Below are 15186 nucleotides of genomic sequence, written 5' to 3'. Positions count from 1 at the left end.
TTATATAAGTGCATTTGTATGTTTAAGGCTTGTATAAGTAACACGCATTGGTTTGTACTGAAAAAAATAAACATTTAATAAAATGGAGAGAATATGTACAGTACTGTATAGAGAGAGAGATTTATGTATTAGAAACTGGCCGAAAGAAGCGATCTAACGACGATTGCAGAGTTTTCCTTTTTTCATCATAAATGATGCGGTAGCACTGTATGGCATCATTCAATTGATTTGCAAACTTTGTGCAACATTCAATATTTGGGTCCTGCTGCTCGATCTTTCTGTTTATAAATGGTACTGACCGTGCAACGCTCACCACTCTCACGTGCATCAAGCTTCGTTATTATTGCCACTCGTTTCAAATGAAATGGCTTGCCTCTTCCCTGCAACTCCCTCACTAGAAGAGTAGATATGCAAAAAAGACCTGGCTTGGTCGCATCACGAAATTTTGATCGCATGACGGGCAAATTATTCGATCGAAATTTCCGCCGTAAGACGAGAATTTTGTATGACGAGCAGTCGTATGACGAGGTACCACTGTATGTGTGTATATATATATATATATATATATATATATATATATATATATATATATATATATGTATGATTTTTTTCAGAAATAAAATAACTTGATAAAATTCGATTTGATAGTTATTTTATTTCTGAAAAAAATGATGATACCTTTTCATTATACCCTCCACCCTTCACACTTTTCGTTAATAACTAATGTCAATCTCGAGATGCTCAAATCGAATCCAAATTAACAGTGTAACATTATGGTGGTGGTCCTCGAAAAGTGATGTTAGGGTTTAACGTAAAGAGACCTGCAGGTAGTATAGTTTAAGAGTGTCCCTAGTTAATTCCAAAAGGGGAATTATTAATTTATAAAATATATAATAAACTAATTAAAATATTTCTTCAATTTTTATACATTAAAATTACCAAATGGTGGTTATAGTATGATTGCTACAATTAGTAGACACATTCATGTTAGGGATGCACTGGTCCGCATTTTTCACTTGCAATCCAATCCCTGAGTCAGCTGCCGGTAGCGATAGAATTCGGATACCAGATTTGTTGTTGTTGTAACTTTTTTATTATTACTCCTTGCTAATTCAGCAACCTCCCCTTACCCTCCAATAAAAACGCTTTCATTTCGATACACCATATACAGTGCCTTGTGAAAATATTCTGCCCCTTGAACTCTTCAGCCTTTCGCCACATTTCAGGCTTCAATCAAAGATATGAAATTGAATTATTTGTCAAAAATCAATAAGTGGGACACAATTGTGAGGTGGAACTAAATTTATTGGATATTTTATACTTTTTAACAAATAAAAGACTAAAAAGTTGGGCGTGCAATATTATTCGGGCCCCTTGCATTAATACTTTGTAGTGCCACCTTTTGCTGCAATTACAGCTGCAAGTCACTTGTGGTATGCCTCTATGAGTTTTGCACATAGACTGAATTTCTTGTCCATTCTTCCTTGAAAAACAGCGCGAGCTGAGTGAGGTTAGATGGAGTGTCTGTGAACAGCAGTCCTCAGCTCTGCCCACATATTCTCGTTTGGTTTCAGGTCTGGACTTTGACTTGGCCATTCTAACAGCCGAATACATATATTTGTGAACCATTCCATTGTACATTTGGCTTTATGTTTTGCATTATTGTCCTGTTGGAAGATAAATCCCCATCCCAGTCTCAGGTCTTTTGCAGACTCCAACAAGTTTTCTTCCAGAATGGTCCTGTAATTGGGCCATTCATCTTCCCATCAATTTTAACCATCTTCCCTGTCCTTGCTGAAGAAAAGCTGGTGCAAGCCATGAGGCTGCCACCACCATGTTTGACAATGGGGATAGTGTGTTCAGTGTGATGGTAAAGCTGTGTTGCATTTACGTCTATAACATATCGTTTTGCATTGTGGCCAAAATCTTCAAACTTTTTGTTGTTGAATCATTTTATATCGTTATGTTTGAAGCCTGAAATGTGGCGAAAGGTTGGAAAGTTCAAGGGAGCGAATACTTTTACAAGGCACTGTAGAACACTGGGTTATTTTCTTGTAGTGTTCCAAGAGTTGACTTGGAAGCTTTCCAAACAGCATTTACGCAAGATTGCGAACACGAAGACCATTAGAATTCGGCACAAAAATCTTAGAAAGGTGCTTTAGACTCTCTCAGGAAGAATGCCTTCACACGCATGCACACACGTGCTAAAAGATTGGTTCAATTTTCCAGTCTTTTTGCACTTCATTAATATGAAAGAGTTGAACTTAGACTTACTTGGTCGGCAGAATTAAAGGTGACTGCGGCACTAGTTTATCATCTTTCTTCTCCCTTATGTCTCGAGGAGGACGCATTTTGGGCCTTTCCTTCTCATCTCGCTTTATCCTGTCCCTTTCCCAATCTTCCTTCCGCCTCATTCGTTCTTTCTCCCGCTCTCTCTCTCGCTCCCGTTCCCGTTGCCGACGCTCCCTCTCTCTGTGATCTCTCTCCCGTTCCCGATCTCTGTGCCTCTCCCGAGGGTCTCGTTCCCTTTCACGCTCCTGGAATGGTAAAAAATAAAAAAATCATTCAAATAATAAATGGTGTTATTTTTAACAACAATCTAAGTAGGACTATCCAATTTTTGTGTGTGATAAAACTAATTGTAAAGCCATACTAATTTTGTTTTGGGTCTGCATGGTTAAGCCTACTTAAAAAGGTATATACTGTGAGAAAAGCAACATTGTAATCTTTTGAGGGACTGTTCAAAATTTGCCAAATTCGTCAGTTTCCATCAGCACTACGTATATATTTTTATGGACCGATGACCAAGATCAGCAGATTTTTTTTTTTAAAAAGCTTGTTTTAAAATTGCTAAACCTCAATCATTCATTCATTTTGCTTACCGCTTATAATGACAAAGGTCACAGGGGAGCTGGAGCATATCCCAGTCAAATCTACACAGTAGGTGGAGGACACCCTGAATTGGTTGTCAGCCAATCACAGGGCACGAGACAAACAATCATTGATGCTCACACTTAAACATAGGGACAATTTACAGTGGTCAAGTAGCTTACCATGCATATTTTTGGGATGTGGGAAGAACTGCTACTGCGACAGTGAATTTCCCAAATACGGGATGAATAAAATAATCTAATCTAAGAACCCGGCTGGGTAAATTGATAAAACCCACGCAAGCAATGGGGAGAACATGAAAACCTCGACACAAGAAGGTAGAAACCGACCCAGGATTGAACCCTTGATTTCAGAACTGTAAGGTGGACGTGCTAACCACTCGAACGCAGTGCCACCCTATACCTTAATCATTAGGATTAAAAGGTACACTAATCCCTCAATTTTTGCAGATAATGTAGACCAGAGATGGCCACGATAATCGAAAAACTGAAGTAGGATCACCCCTATTATTACTATCATACTGTTTTTGCGCTTATACAAAAATACAAGTACACAAGTACAATTATCAAGAAGTGTATTTATTAAATTTTATTTATAATATGAAAAGACTAATGTATTAATATCAATGTATATAATCTCTAAAGGTATACATGTTAAAAAAAAAATCTAAATACTGTCCTCAGTGAAAATTGTTCCTCACCGCTTGATATAAATCCCCAAAAAACAGGTTATCATCCAGTAGACATGCAGCAAGCCTTTGTTCTAGTTTGTTAAAGCATGACGACGGCCGAACATGTAGATTATCCCCACACATGAGGGTCAGGCGATCCATGTGAACCCTGGAACTTTCAGGTCATCTTTGAACAAGAATATCCGGGAAGACATCCTCTTCCAAAAATCTTGCTCTGGGAGATAACCATTCTGTTCTTCAGTTATGTTAGGGAACTCTTCCTCGACGTACTGTGTCGCTGCCTGTTCCAGCTGGTTTGCGGGGCAGACCTAGCTCGCCGCCAGCACACCGGCCGCTCGAGGCATCGCACCCACTCCGCTCTTGGATCGCTGTGGCCACGCCACAGGATGCTCGGAGGCATTTTAAACATTTTAAACGACGATTCAAAATCCAAAGCTGGAAAAGGCTCAGCATTGTCTTTATCCAAGTGGTACAGTGCGCGATGGGAGATTCACTTGCAACAAAACAGGAGAAAGCAAGATTTTGCACTACTTGGCCTTTTATGCACATATTCGTCGCGTCATTCTTCTGCGGTGAAATTCTTCTGCGGTGAAATTCTTCTTTGGCGCTGACTACCACCCAATTCAGCACCGAAGAAGCGGAGCCCTGACTTCCGCCATTTTTCATCTCCCGTCTTTTGGTTGCGATTTCAGCATTTGACATTCTTATACATTTTGTTTATATACTTAATATAAAATGCACGATGCACTGAATGCGCGAATGTTGAAGCTGCGTAGTGGTGAGGGATCACAGTACTGTACAACTGAATGGACTCCTGCATTGATAAAATTCTGTTTTTGGAGAGGACGTTTTTGAATGTTTCTGCTGTGATTTGGATACCCTACCCTCTCTGCCAAATCTAGCCAGCACTTAGACCACTGACGGTGATAGACGTCCAATCCATTTCAACGAGAAGGACTGAAAGCTACCAGTTGAAAGATTGGATGTCCATTGCAGTCAATGAGTTTAGTGGAGACCGGCAAAAAGAAAACAAATAAAGAAAAAGGGCATGAAGCAGTAAGTTAAGAAAAAAAAGTCCCCCACACAATGGGGTAATTGAACAGCCTGTGTAAATCAATGAAATAATGGAGAATACTTACATTATAATGATAAGGAAGAGGAGCTTCTGTATACTGCACTCGGAAGTTTTCATACTGCCCACCTCGCCACAGCGCCTCCATTTCATACTCATAGTATGGATCAGCATATTGGTCACTGCAAACATTACAGAAATGCAATGAAATCAATAATAATGGTTTACTTTAGAAAACTTTATTTCATTATGAATATAGCAAATAAATGAGTTCATAATGAAAGGTTATAAGAAAGAGTAGTCTATACCTACCCATATGCTGGTTCTCTCATGTCGATTTCACTGGAAGAGAAAAAAGAAACATGTTATTTTCCCTCCAAAAGTAAATCTAGGGGAAAAAAGCTCCATTATTGGTGTAATTGTGTAGATGTCATTTAATTAACTACAAAATACAATAAATGCTAGTGACGGCCTAGTGATACAGATTGGACAAAGACACAAGTAAGCAAGTTTCTCAACCATCAAGAATGTACGTGCCGCGTAATTAGATTTTTTTTTACAAGGGCAACTCAACTGACCCTAATCTGGCATTGCCGTAAGTATCTTGTCATTATAAAAAGAAAGGGGGAATAACTCCAAAAAATGTATGGTTGTCAAAAGTATTGAAAAGTATGTGTTGCTAAAGAAATTCTGTATCCGGATAAGATAGTTTTGCACTTCCATTAGTTACCAGATATTTCCTGTCATGGGAAGTAAAATTTTGAGAGAAAAGACATTCGCATTTTCCTTGTTAATAATAATTTTAAAAATATATATCAGTGGTACCTACATCTATATCCAAAATATTCAGGTTAGGAAAAGCCCCATGGGGGAAATTTTTGTCTCTAGATACTCAAGACATTTCTGTGATGAAACGTGAAATCTAAAATATTCAAACATCCTCTTGTAGCATTCTGAATTTTATTTTGAAATTGCCACAATAGAGTTGCTCTGCCATGGGCTATTAATGGGGTAAGAGCCACCAGCGGAAAATGAGCGTGACTGTCCAACAAGAAAGCCTCCTTTTCGGGCACTTTCTCATCTTTTTCTGGGACCGTGACTCCGGCGGTGAGTTTCTGATTCATGCCTCCAATCCTCATCTGTCACAGAGTTCTACCACTACCACCACGTTGTTTTTCTCAGTGTGCTTAATGCTGGTTTATTCTTTACTCCTCATTATGGGCCCAGAAATTTAGGCTGAGTGAAAAGAAATATCAAAATGAAAAGCGTTCGAGTCGTGCTATCGCCAGGCTCACCAAAGACTATAATTGTTGGATTGATATTTCACAAAACGTAACAATATTTTAAGTTGTGTTTACATGCGTATATTTAATCAGCTGCCAAACATTTGCCTCCTCCTGAGTCCTCACTTGCCTATCCCTCCCAATGGAAAATGTCTTTGCATGTCTTATCAAATTTTACTGGCTTAAGAAATTGTTTTCCTATCTTTTTTTGCTTTTTTTAAATTTCTCAAATATTCCATATATATTCATATTACAGGGTTTCAGGGACCGTATTGGGAATCTTAGAACAGGTTGGAATGAATTAAAGTACATGCTAAATGGTTTTCTAACGAAAAATCCAAGTTACGAAAATACTGGAACAAATTAATTTCATAAGTAGAGGTACCACTATTTACAGTATTAAAAAAAGGTTGTTTTGAGTATCAAGTTGAAACATGAGTCTCTCTAATTTCAGTGAGGTCACATGTCACCAATCAGTGACGTCAGCAAGCATCTCTATTCTTCACTTTGAACATCTAAATAATTAGTGAAGCAAATGTAGATTTTGTCATACTCTCTGATAATGCGGTAGCTGCGTTCCCTAAAAAACTCGTTCTCCTTGTCAAGTTCTCTTTCATCTTCTCCAATTGTCACATTGAAACGTTTTTCCTCAAAGTCTGGCTCCTGTTCCTTTCGAATGGTGGCCTTTTTCAACATCTGAAAGACACAGCAATAGTAATAGTTTAAAACAAATACATCAGTAAACTGACAGACAGAGCAATATTTCACAAGGTAGACCAAGGTTATTGGGATAATGGAGGATTTACAATATGTATCCAAATCAAATTACGTAGGGGCAATTTTAGGCACCCCAACAGAAAAAAGAATGAATATTTAGTAGAAAATTTGCAAAATATCTAGCTTGAATTCTGTAAATCATTTTTTCTGATATACTAGTTCAGGGGTCAGCAACCTTTTTGACCAAGAGAGCCATAAACAATTCACATTTATAAATGTAATTACCAGCCATAACCAGAACTTGAAAGTAACAATAAAATGCATTTTTTTGGTCATTTATAAGTACAATGAGTATCTCAGTTCTTTTAATAACATTGTTACGCTGTTGCTAATCAATGAGTATATGCAGCACGGACAAGGACGTCTAATGAAAAAATAAATTTGGACTAAAACAGCCAACGCAAAGCTACCATTGGTCGATATAGTGGACCCTATTGGTGTGCTTCGCTCACCACTGGGTTCCACATTTTAGCTTACAGGTTAGCAGAAAGCCCTACCCACCAATCAAAAGAGACGAGTGACTCGCATGCCATAGGTTCCTGATTCGTGCTAGCCCCGATCTTCAGTAGTTTTCCAGTTTTGACACATGAGGAAGTTACCTCTTTGGCATGCCTGAGGCCCCTTTCCCACGCACTTTCTGAAGGAGATTCAACAGGTGGTGGCGGAGGAGGGAGCTCCTCTATTGCAGGTGTAGCCTGGAAAAAAGGTGCGCTCATACTGTATTAACAAAACATTGTGCAAGCAAGTAGCAAGGTAAAAATAACAGATTGTGCTACCCACGCTCGTGATTCAATTCCAATTTTCTAACGGCATGTGATATATTGTTGTGCAACGTGAGCAATATCCGCTTGTACAATATAGAATAAAAAAATATATTCAGTGTTTGAACTCATGTTGAGTAAATGGGGACTATGCAAAAAAAACAACCCTGAATGACACTGCTGAAAAATAGTTTCTGTATTTAAACGGTAACACAATGGAATCTTTTTTTTAAACATTATTATTTAGCACTTGAAGGACTGTTACCCCATATAATGGTGGGAGGAAAACTAGATGTATGCCATGCAATATAAAAATCATTCTAAAAGATTGAAAGCTATAAAGTGATACCTTGAGATACAAGCTTACTGCGTTCGGGGACCCAGCTCGTATAACAGTTTACTCGTATCTCAAATCAATTTCCATAGAAAATAACTTAATACAAATTAATCTGTTCCCCCCTCTAAAAATACCAGAAAACAAGATATCACATAGGAAAAACATCTTTTTATTTGTTCTAATTCACCACCTACTCACAAAGTAACAAATACCTACCTAGACCTTATAATCTTCAATACTAAAATGTGACATTATTCAGTACAGACCGAAACTTCAATTGAACTTGAACTTGGATTACTATACACACAAAAAGTTTTAATCTTACATTACACTAAATTTAAACCTTGTGCGATAACCAAGGCAAAGATGTTAATGTATTCCGCCTAGGTTTTCGAGTGGGAACTTGCTGCTTCTCCATGCCTCAGAACCCAGTGTATCCCAGTTCGTTATTTAAAATGATCAAACCAGCGGTTTGGTGTGAAAATACGGTATATTTAAAAATTATGCAAATACCCACTGTAAAGACCAAGCAAGAGACACTTACCCAAGAATTGTTTGGAATAAGCGGGACAGGTCCTCCAGGCTGTGCTCCATTAGGTGAAAAGAGGTCTGGCTTAGTGATGAGGGAATAGTTACCTTTGTCATTGACCCCCGGGTGGATGAACCGGCAGTTCATACCCCAAGTACAATTTCCTGGTAAAACAAAAAAGTGAGTGAAAATAGACCCCTTTTCCACCACAGATTTGTTTAAAGATTCCGATTAGTGTCAGAATTCACTCAATTTAGAAAACAAACTTCCATTATAAGGGTTATTGTTACTGCCAAGCATGTTGACTATCAGTCAGGAGAGTTGCATGGAATTGGGACAACCAATTATACATTGTACATACCTCTATTTACGAATCCCTCTAGGTACAAAATTTTCAGATTACAATTTTTTTAATATTCAAATGAGTGACTCGAGATAAGAAAAAGATCCAAGTTACGAAATCCCCCAAAAAGTAAATACATTTCCTTATCCGTTATTTTGAAAAGATTGTCGCGGAGCCATTGATTCTCACTTTAGAACACCGCTACTCTCTACTGGGCCCTCATTTCATCGCTCTCATTCTATCTCATTTAATGACAATAAAAGCATTCAATTCAATTCAATTGGTTGTCTCACATCAACCACTGTCCATGTTTCAAGATTCTCTCTTAAATACCTGTCCACTTCGACTAAATGCTCCCCTTATCAATGATTGCAATTCCCCTTATTAAGCGTAAAAGCTGTACAAATGCAATGCAGCATATTTTCACACACATACAAACACAGGGCACAGGTAAAAGTCTAAAATGTAGTACAAAGTAGACGGCTTTTGGCCCTGCTTATAATGGGCTCTTGCCGCCATCTGGCGGACAAACACGGTTATTACGTCTATTAATACGTCTACGTCTACTATTTCATACTAAATTGGGACACTGACCAATTTTAAAGGGTTTAGTTGGTAGTGGTGTGAAAACCGTGGAACGGATTAGAGAATTTGCATTTAAAGTACCCCCCTTCTTACGAAATGTTCAAGTTAATAAAAAAGTTCTGCAACCAATTAATTTCGTAAGTAGAGGTACCACTGTATATTGAAATCCTTCAGTGTCTTGAAAGAATACAAAGAGTTGGAACTAATGCAGCAGTTACATGCATCACCTAAGGAAACTAACTTTTGCCGTAACAACTAACATAACGTCTTACATTTTTTAACCTATAACGGAGCTATAGTTATTGTCCAAGCGTTATCCGCATTACCCTGTTACTTATGTGATCCAAATTAAACGTCTTTATTTGTGCTTATGAATGGACGTGAGACAATGTGTGAGCAAACGCGACAGACTTTTATTCAACTGATTTGTGACGTGACTGTCATTTACAGACATCTCTCCTGCGCTCTCAGTGGTGTCGCAGTTGGCAGCGCTGGTTTCTCGAGCAAGCCTAGAGTGCACATGGCTCTTTTCACACTTACGTGAATAAAGCACGCTACGGAAGAGGTTATTGATTGGCTAACATACTAACATCGTCTAACGTCTTTCGTTAATTTATACTCTACCTCCACCCACAGCGTTTTTATGCCCTAAACTGGGCCCCTTTTAGCCACACCCTCAGCACAGTCCTAACTTTCATTCCTAGGCCTGAATAACCTCACCAGCACTCAACCCTAATTTTCCCACAGTACAACGCCTTGCAAGACAGTGGCACCACCATTGGTGTGTGGGAATGGGTGAGCTAATGTAAAGAAGGATAATGGTAAAAATCTGTAGATAAATGCCTCGTGTAGGCCGTGATTATTGATAAAACGATATTTTTTGACACTTTCTACAGCACTTGTTTCCGTTAAAAAAGAAGCTTGAAACCATGTCTCTCTGAATGTTTTTCTGACATTGCCTACCTTTTATGAAGAACCTGCAGATAGGACGTGGTCTGATTTTTCGATCTGAGGGATCCTTGACCTCTCCTTCCTCCAAATCATCATCCTGTACATGAAATAGACACATATAATGAATAATGAAAGTTGTGAATATTGAATGTTTCAGACTTGGGTCCAAGCTGGACTTCACACATTACAACCATTCAAAGCATAAAATGCTCCATTTTTACCACACACAAACAACTAGATCATCCAAATAATAAGGAAAACATAATTTTAGCAGATGATTTGCAATAGGCAATAGCTCTTTTCATTATGTAGAAAAACATCAGCCAAACTATGTTGCATACTTACATCAATTTCTCCTTCATCAATCTCACCATCATCCTCTTCTTTTCTTTTATCTCTGAAGGACTCTCTGCGGGCTTTCGAGTCATCTTTCTTTCTAGATTCTCCGTCTTTGGGGGATGGGGGCAAGATTGGCTTTTTTTCACTTATCTTTACAGTTGGCTCTTTGTTCACCTCTTCTAAAGTTTTTGCGTACTCTTCTTCATCCTCATGTGTAGGGATGTTGGGCTCCTCTGGCACCTCCTCATCATAATCCAGTTCATGTTCATCTAGCTCCCTAGAAACAGGCGGCGAGTCTTCCTTAACCTTTCTTGATTCAGCAGCTCTCCCCACACGGGCACGCAAATTGTCATTTTCCCTTTCTTCAACGCTTTTAACCACCTTCTCTTCCTCCTCATCATCACCATCATCCACATCAGCTCCGAGTTCTGACGAATCCCTTTGGCAGTCTCCATTCGCTTCCGATAAATCCTCTTTGCTTCCCTTAGAGATAAAGTTCTTGCCTTGTTCTGCCTCAGACTCAGGGGACTGTGGAGTGTCAAGTAGCTGATCATCAGCATCACCTACTTCATCCTCTCTAACAAGGTCAGCCCCCCGTTCTATATTGCCATCATCTTCGTCATCTTCATCATCATAATCATCCCCTTCCATGAGCAGAATTGCCTCCGTCTCTTGCCCCATTCCACCAGCTGCTTCTAGAGGTTCCTCATCCTCAGGTTCAGAAACAAAGTCAGGTACAACCTCATCCTCTTCTGCCACCGCTTGTAACGCCAGACTTCCTCCCCCAATTTCAACTATATCCCCCTCTTCATCCTCCTCTGCCAGTTCTCCATTTTCTTCATAGAGAAGCTCACTTTCTGAGAAGGCCCTATCCTCCTCGTCATCAGTTGAGTCTAATAGCTCACTGTCATAAAGGTCTTCAGGAGGTATCAAGGACCTTTCAGGTGTATCCATTTGCAAATGTTCTACTACAGGCCAGAAAGAAAAGTGCAGTGTAAGGCAAAAACAATAAAACAAACTTTATCCTGAGAGTATAAGGTGCGCTGCTGCATAACACACAAATGCATTTCCATTTCTTAGTACACCAAAATTGTCATTCTAATGAAGTCGCTAGACGTCCAATCCATTTTTACAGATGATGGATTAGACATCTGCACCGTCAATGGCACTGAAACATAGCATTTAGAGCCAGTCATCCCATTTTAAATGAATTGGACATCCATCTATCGTGGTCAATAGAAGCAATGGGTTAATGTTTGGTTAGTCAATCTTCCCGGCAATTGTAACGAATTACTGTCTAATTCTTTGTACAAAGAGAAGAAACAGAGAACTTCAAATTATGTTAATTGACCTGAAGTTAATAAGTGACGTATAATTAAGTGCCAATAATGGCATACTTCAATGGCTATATGTACTACTTGCTTGTTATCGAAAGGTGCATCTGATGTTCAAAGTAAAAACCTTCACTTAGCATGATCGGATGTCAGAAATTAAGCGTACAGTAAATTGTGTTACTTACTAGAGCGCACAGTAATCAAGAACAGCGCCGAGTATGTAAACACTTCATATTTCACAGCAGGGTCATTGACTGATAACCACGTTAGCTGGGTTGTGCTAGTCGCTAACAAGGCCCATAACGCGAGGTAACATTTAACAAGCTGGTCATCGGACAAACCACTCGGTTTAGAAAAGGTTTGGAAAAACGGGCAATTTAAATTTCTCAAGGTTACATCTCCGGCTATTTCAGCAAAGGCACCCCGTTTATGAATTCAACGAATTTTACTAACAATACGCGCCTGTCTGCCCCAAAGTGGTGCTATCAGCGTAATGCCACTATGCTAACCCCAGCGATTCACCTTGCCGGTGGGAACTCCTTCAACACGTCACTGCTGCGTTAAGAACTATCCTTCCACGGTGCTCGTGATGTTTGAAGTGTATAATTAGTCATATACGCTATAATTTGACCGATGGGATGCAGAAAATAAAACACCCCACTCGGCAAAGCGAGTATGGCTGTTAGCTGACGTCATAAAGACACGACGGGACTACGCAAAAAGGCCGCGCCAATGAGAACAGGTTGCTGGGATGGAGGATTGACTTGCAATTTCAAGCAGCTTCAGACTTGAGATTTGTGAATTATAAACAACCAAAAACATTTGGTCAATATGGAAAAAAAGAGTTCGAAAAACCGAGGTGATAGCCGTTTAAGCGGTGAACAGAAGCTAATTAAGAACATGAAGAAAGGGACATCAGCAAACGCAAGACTTTCAGCAAGTGACGGCGAAAAGTCAGCAGTTATGAATTTATCAAGTGTGGAATGCACAAAAGCTTATTCAAGGGCCGCACTGGACTCCTCGAAAGCTCAACCTAACAGCACAACCGCCAAGTCTGTGATTCAACCAAGAAAAAGGGAGTCGAGAGAAAACAGTGATAGTTCCACGCTTAGTGATGGCCTTTTATCAGCTACCCCAGAGACGTGCCAAAATATGATTTCGACTATTGAACTCATGATGGAAACAACTTCATCTTCTCGGCGCATTGAAAGGTTAACATCTACTATCGAGCAGCTTGGTGTAGACGTTAATTACCATAAAGAAATTCTGGAGCAGACAAAACTGGAAATAGAGCAACTGAAAAAAGAAAACCAAATGCTGAGAGCAGGAGTTGCTGAAAACAAGCGCAATAATCAGGGACGTTATTAGATCCCTTCCAGACCATTTCAAATGTAGCCCTTAACATGCAAGAGCTGTCTGTATAGCTCATGAAGTTGTAAAGTGCAGAGATTATTGGTTTCCACTTGGAGTCACCATTCTCACACATAACTGTTGCCACCTTGTTGATTCAACAGTAGTTATCTTTGTTCAGACACCCGTCATGTTCATCTTTACTGTACCGCTATTATAGGAAGAGCAAATGGCATTCACGAAGTGAAATATGAATGATGAAAATTGGACCAATAAATTGCATGTCTTTTTCATTCACTTGATGGAAGTCTAACGTCTCATTTTTTTTTCTAGTGTACCCAGGACCCATTGGTTGTATACCAGAAAGTTGACAAGGACACACAGAACAAAGTTGCAACACAAAGCAATGTTTTTCTATCTTTCTTCCAGGTCACCATGGAGCTTAATCCATAATGAATGAAAGTCATGTAGTACTACAAAGTGGATGACTTTCAGCCCTAAATCTCCCATTAACCAGTTTTTTTGGGCGGGGGATTAACAGTCATACCTCTACTTATGAAATTAATTGGTTCCAGAACTTTTTCGGAACTTGAAAATATCGTAAGTAGAGATGTACTTTATATGTAGATTCTCTATTTTTTTCCACGGTCCTCACAACTACCAAATAAACCCTTTACTTTAATTGGTCAAAGTGTCTGAAATGTGTATGAAAGATGTGAGGAAACACAAAAATGAGATAAAATTACAAGGAAATAGTTTATTAATGTGTTCGGATGCAAATGTTCTTGATAAATCAGCTATATTTTGGGGGGTGTATCACTGGAGGTACACTTTAATGATGTTTTTCCATGTCTTTTAAACTCTGGGCTACACTATCTGACCCAAGTCTGCTGTCTCAGAGGTTCCTATAACCATATTCCTTTAGTCTAATTTCTTTAATGGGGCGGCCCGGAAGCTGAGTGGCTAGCATGTCGGCCTCACAGTGGGAGTCCTGGGTTCAAATCCAGGTCGGTCCACCTGTGTGAAGTTTGCATGTTCTCCCCTAGCCTGTGTGGGTTTTCTCCGGGTACTCCGGTTTCCTCTCACATTCCAAAGACATGCATGGTAGGCTGATTGAGCACCCTAAAGTACCCCTAGGTATGAGTGTGAGTGAGTGTAAATCAGGGGCGTCAAACTGATTTGGCATCGTGGGCCACATACGGCCTAGGGAGATGTCAAGTGGGCCGGACCATTAAAATTATACCATGCTCTGCTATAAATAACCAAAATATCATGTGTTTCCTTTGTTTTGGTGTAAAGAAGCACAAGAACATTAGGAAAATATTGAAATTTTATGAACTATCCTTTTACAAAACATTTCATGAAACACCTCATATTTCCTTAGACCAATGTGCAATTGACTTTTATCATTCACAAATATGCATTGCAACTGATCCCACTGATTGTACAAAGGCACAAAACTTTAATTGGTACTGAAAATATAGTAATGCACTTTAAGATTAAATGAGACTTTTAAAGAAAGGAATTTTTAAACCACTTACACATACGCATATAAAATCTAAATGTAATCCCTGCGTGCACTTTACAAACTAAGGAGAGTGATTTTAAATGTGTAATGAAGAAAGTGTTCGCCTGTCCTGTAAATCTGTAAACTTCATACATGAAACATACATACACATACAATACATACTGAAAATTTATGGAGTTGCTGCTATTTTCAGTCTGTCTCAGTGATGCGGCGTGTCTTTACTCTGATGGAAAGAGTGCGCCCCTTAGCGGATAATCCATGAATTGCAGTGAATTAAAAATATTAATTCCATGTCTTTTATGCATTTTTTCCACTTTCAAATTATCCTGCGGGCCCGATCGAACCTCCTTGGGGGCCAGTTCCGGCCCGCGGGCCGTATGTTTGATACCACTGGTGTAAATGGTTGTTTGTCTC

The 15186-nt window shown here is 39.2% G+C and overlaps 1 protein-coding gene across 1 annotated transcript in view; it reads right to left on the bottom strand.

Moving 5' to 3' along the window:
* zc3h18 (zinc finger CCCH-type containing 18) overlaps window positions 1-12632 on the bottom strand; it is a 35250-nt gene extending 22618 nt beyond the window's left edge. The window contains exons 1-9 of the mRNA XM_077595616.1: window positions 12417-12632; window positions 10567-11528; window positions 10234-10318; window positions 8358-8506; window positions 7315-7410; window positions 6492-6634; window positions 4968-4997; window positions 4723-4837; window positions 2275-2537 (exon numbers count right to left, since the gene is read on the bottom strand). Coding sequence (XP_077451742.1) covers window positions 2275-2537; window positions 4723-4837; window positions 4968-4997; window positions 6492-6634; window positions 7315-7410; window positions 8358-8506; window positions 10234-10318; window positions 10567-11514 — 1829 coding nt within the window. The 5' untranslated portion in view covers window positions 11515-11528; window positions 12417-12632. The remainder of the gene's footprint in view (window positions 1-2274; window positions 2538-4722; window positions 4838-4967; window positions 4998-6491; window positions 6635-7314; window positions 7411-8357; window positions 8507-10233; window positions 10319-10566; window positions 11529-12416) is intronic.
* Window positions 12633-15186: the final 2554 nt, after the last annotated feature.

Source organism: Stigmatopora argus, chromosome 3 (assembly GCF_051989625.1).
Source record: "Stigmatopora argus isolate UIUO_Sarg chromosome 3, RoL_Sarg_1.0, whole genome shotgun sequence".
In the NCBI taxonomy this organism is placed as follows: domain Eukaryota; kingdom Metazoa; phylum Chordata; class Actinopteri; order Syngnathiformes; family Syngnathidae; genus Stigmatopora; species Stigmatopora argus.
This window is presented reverse-complemented; position numbering and strand designations above follow the sequence as displayed.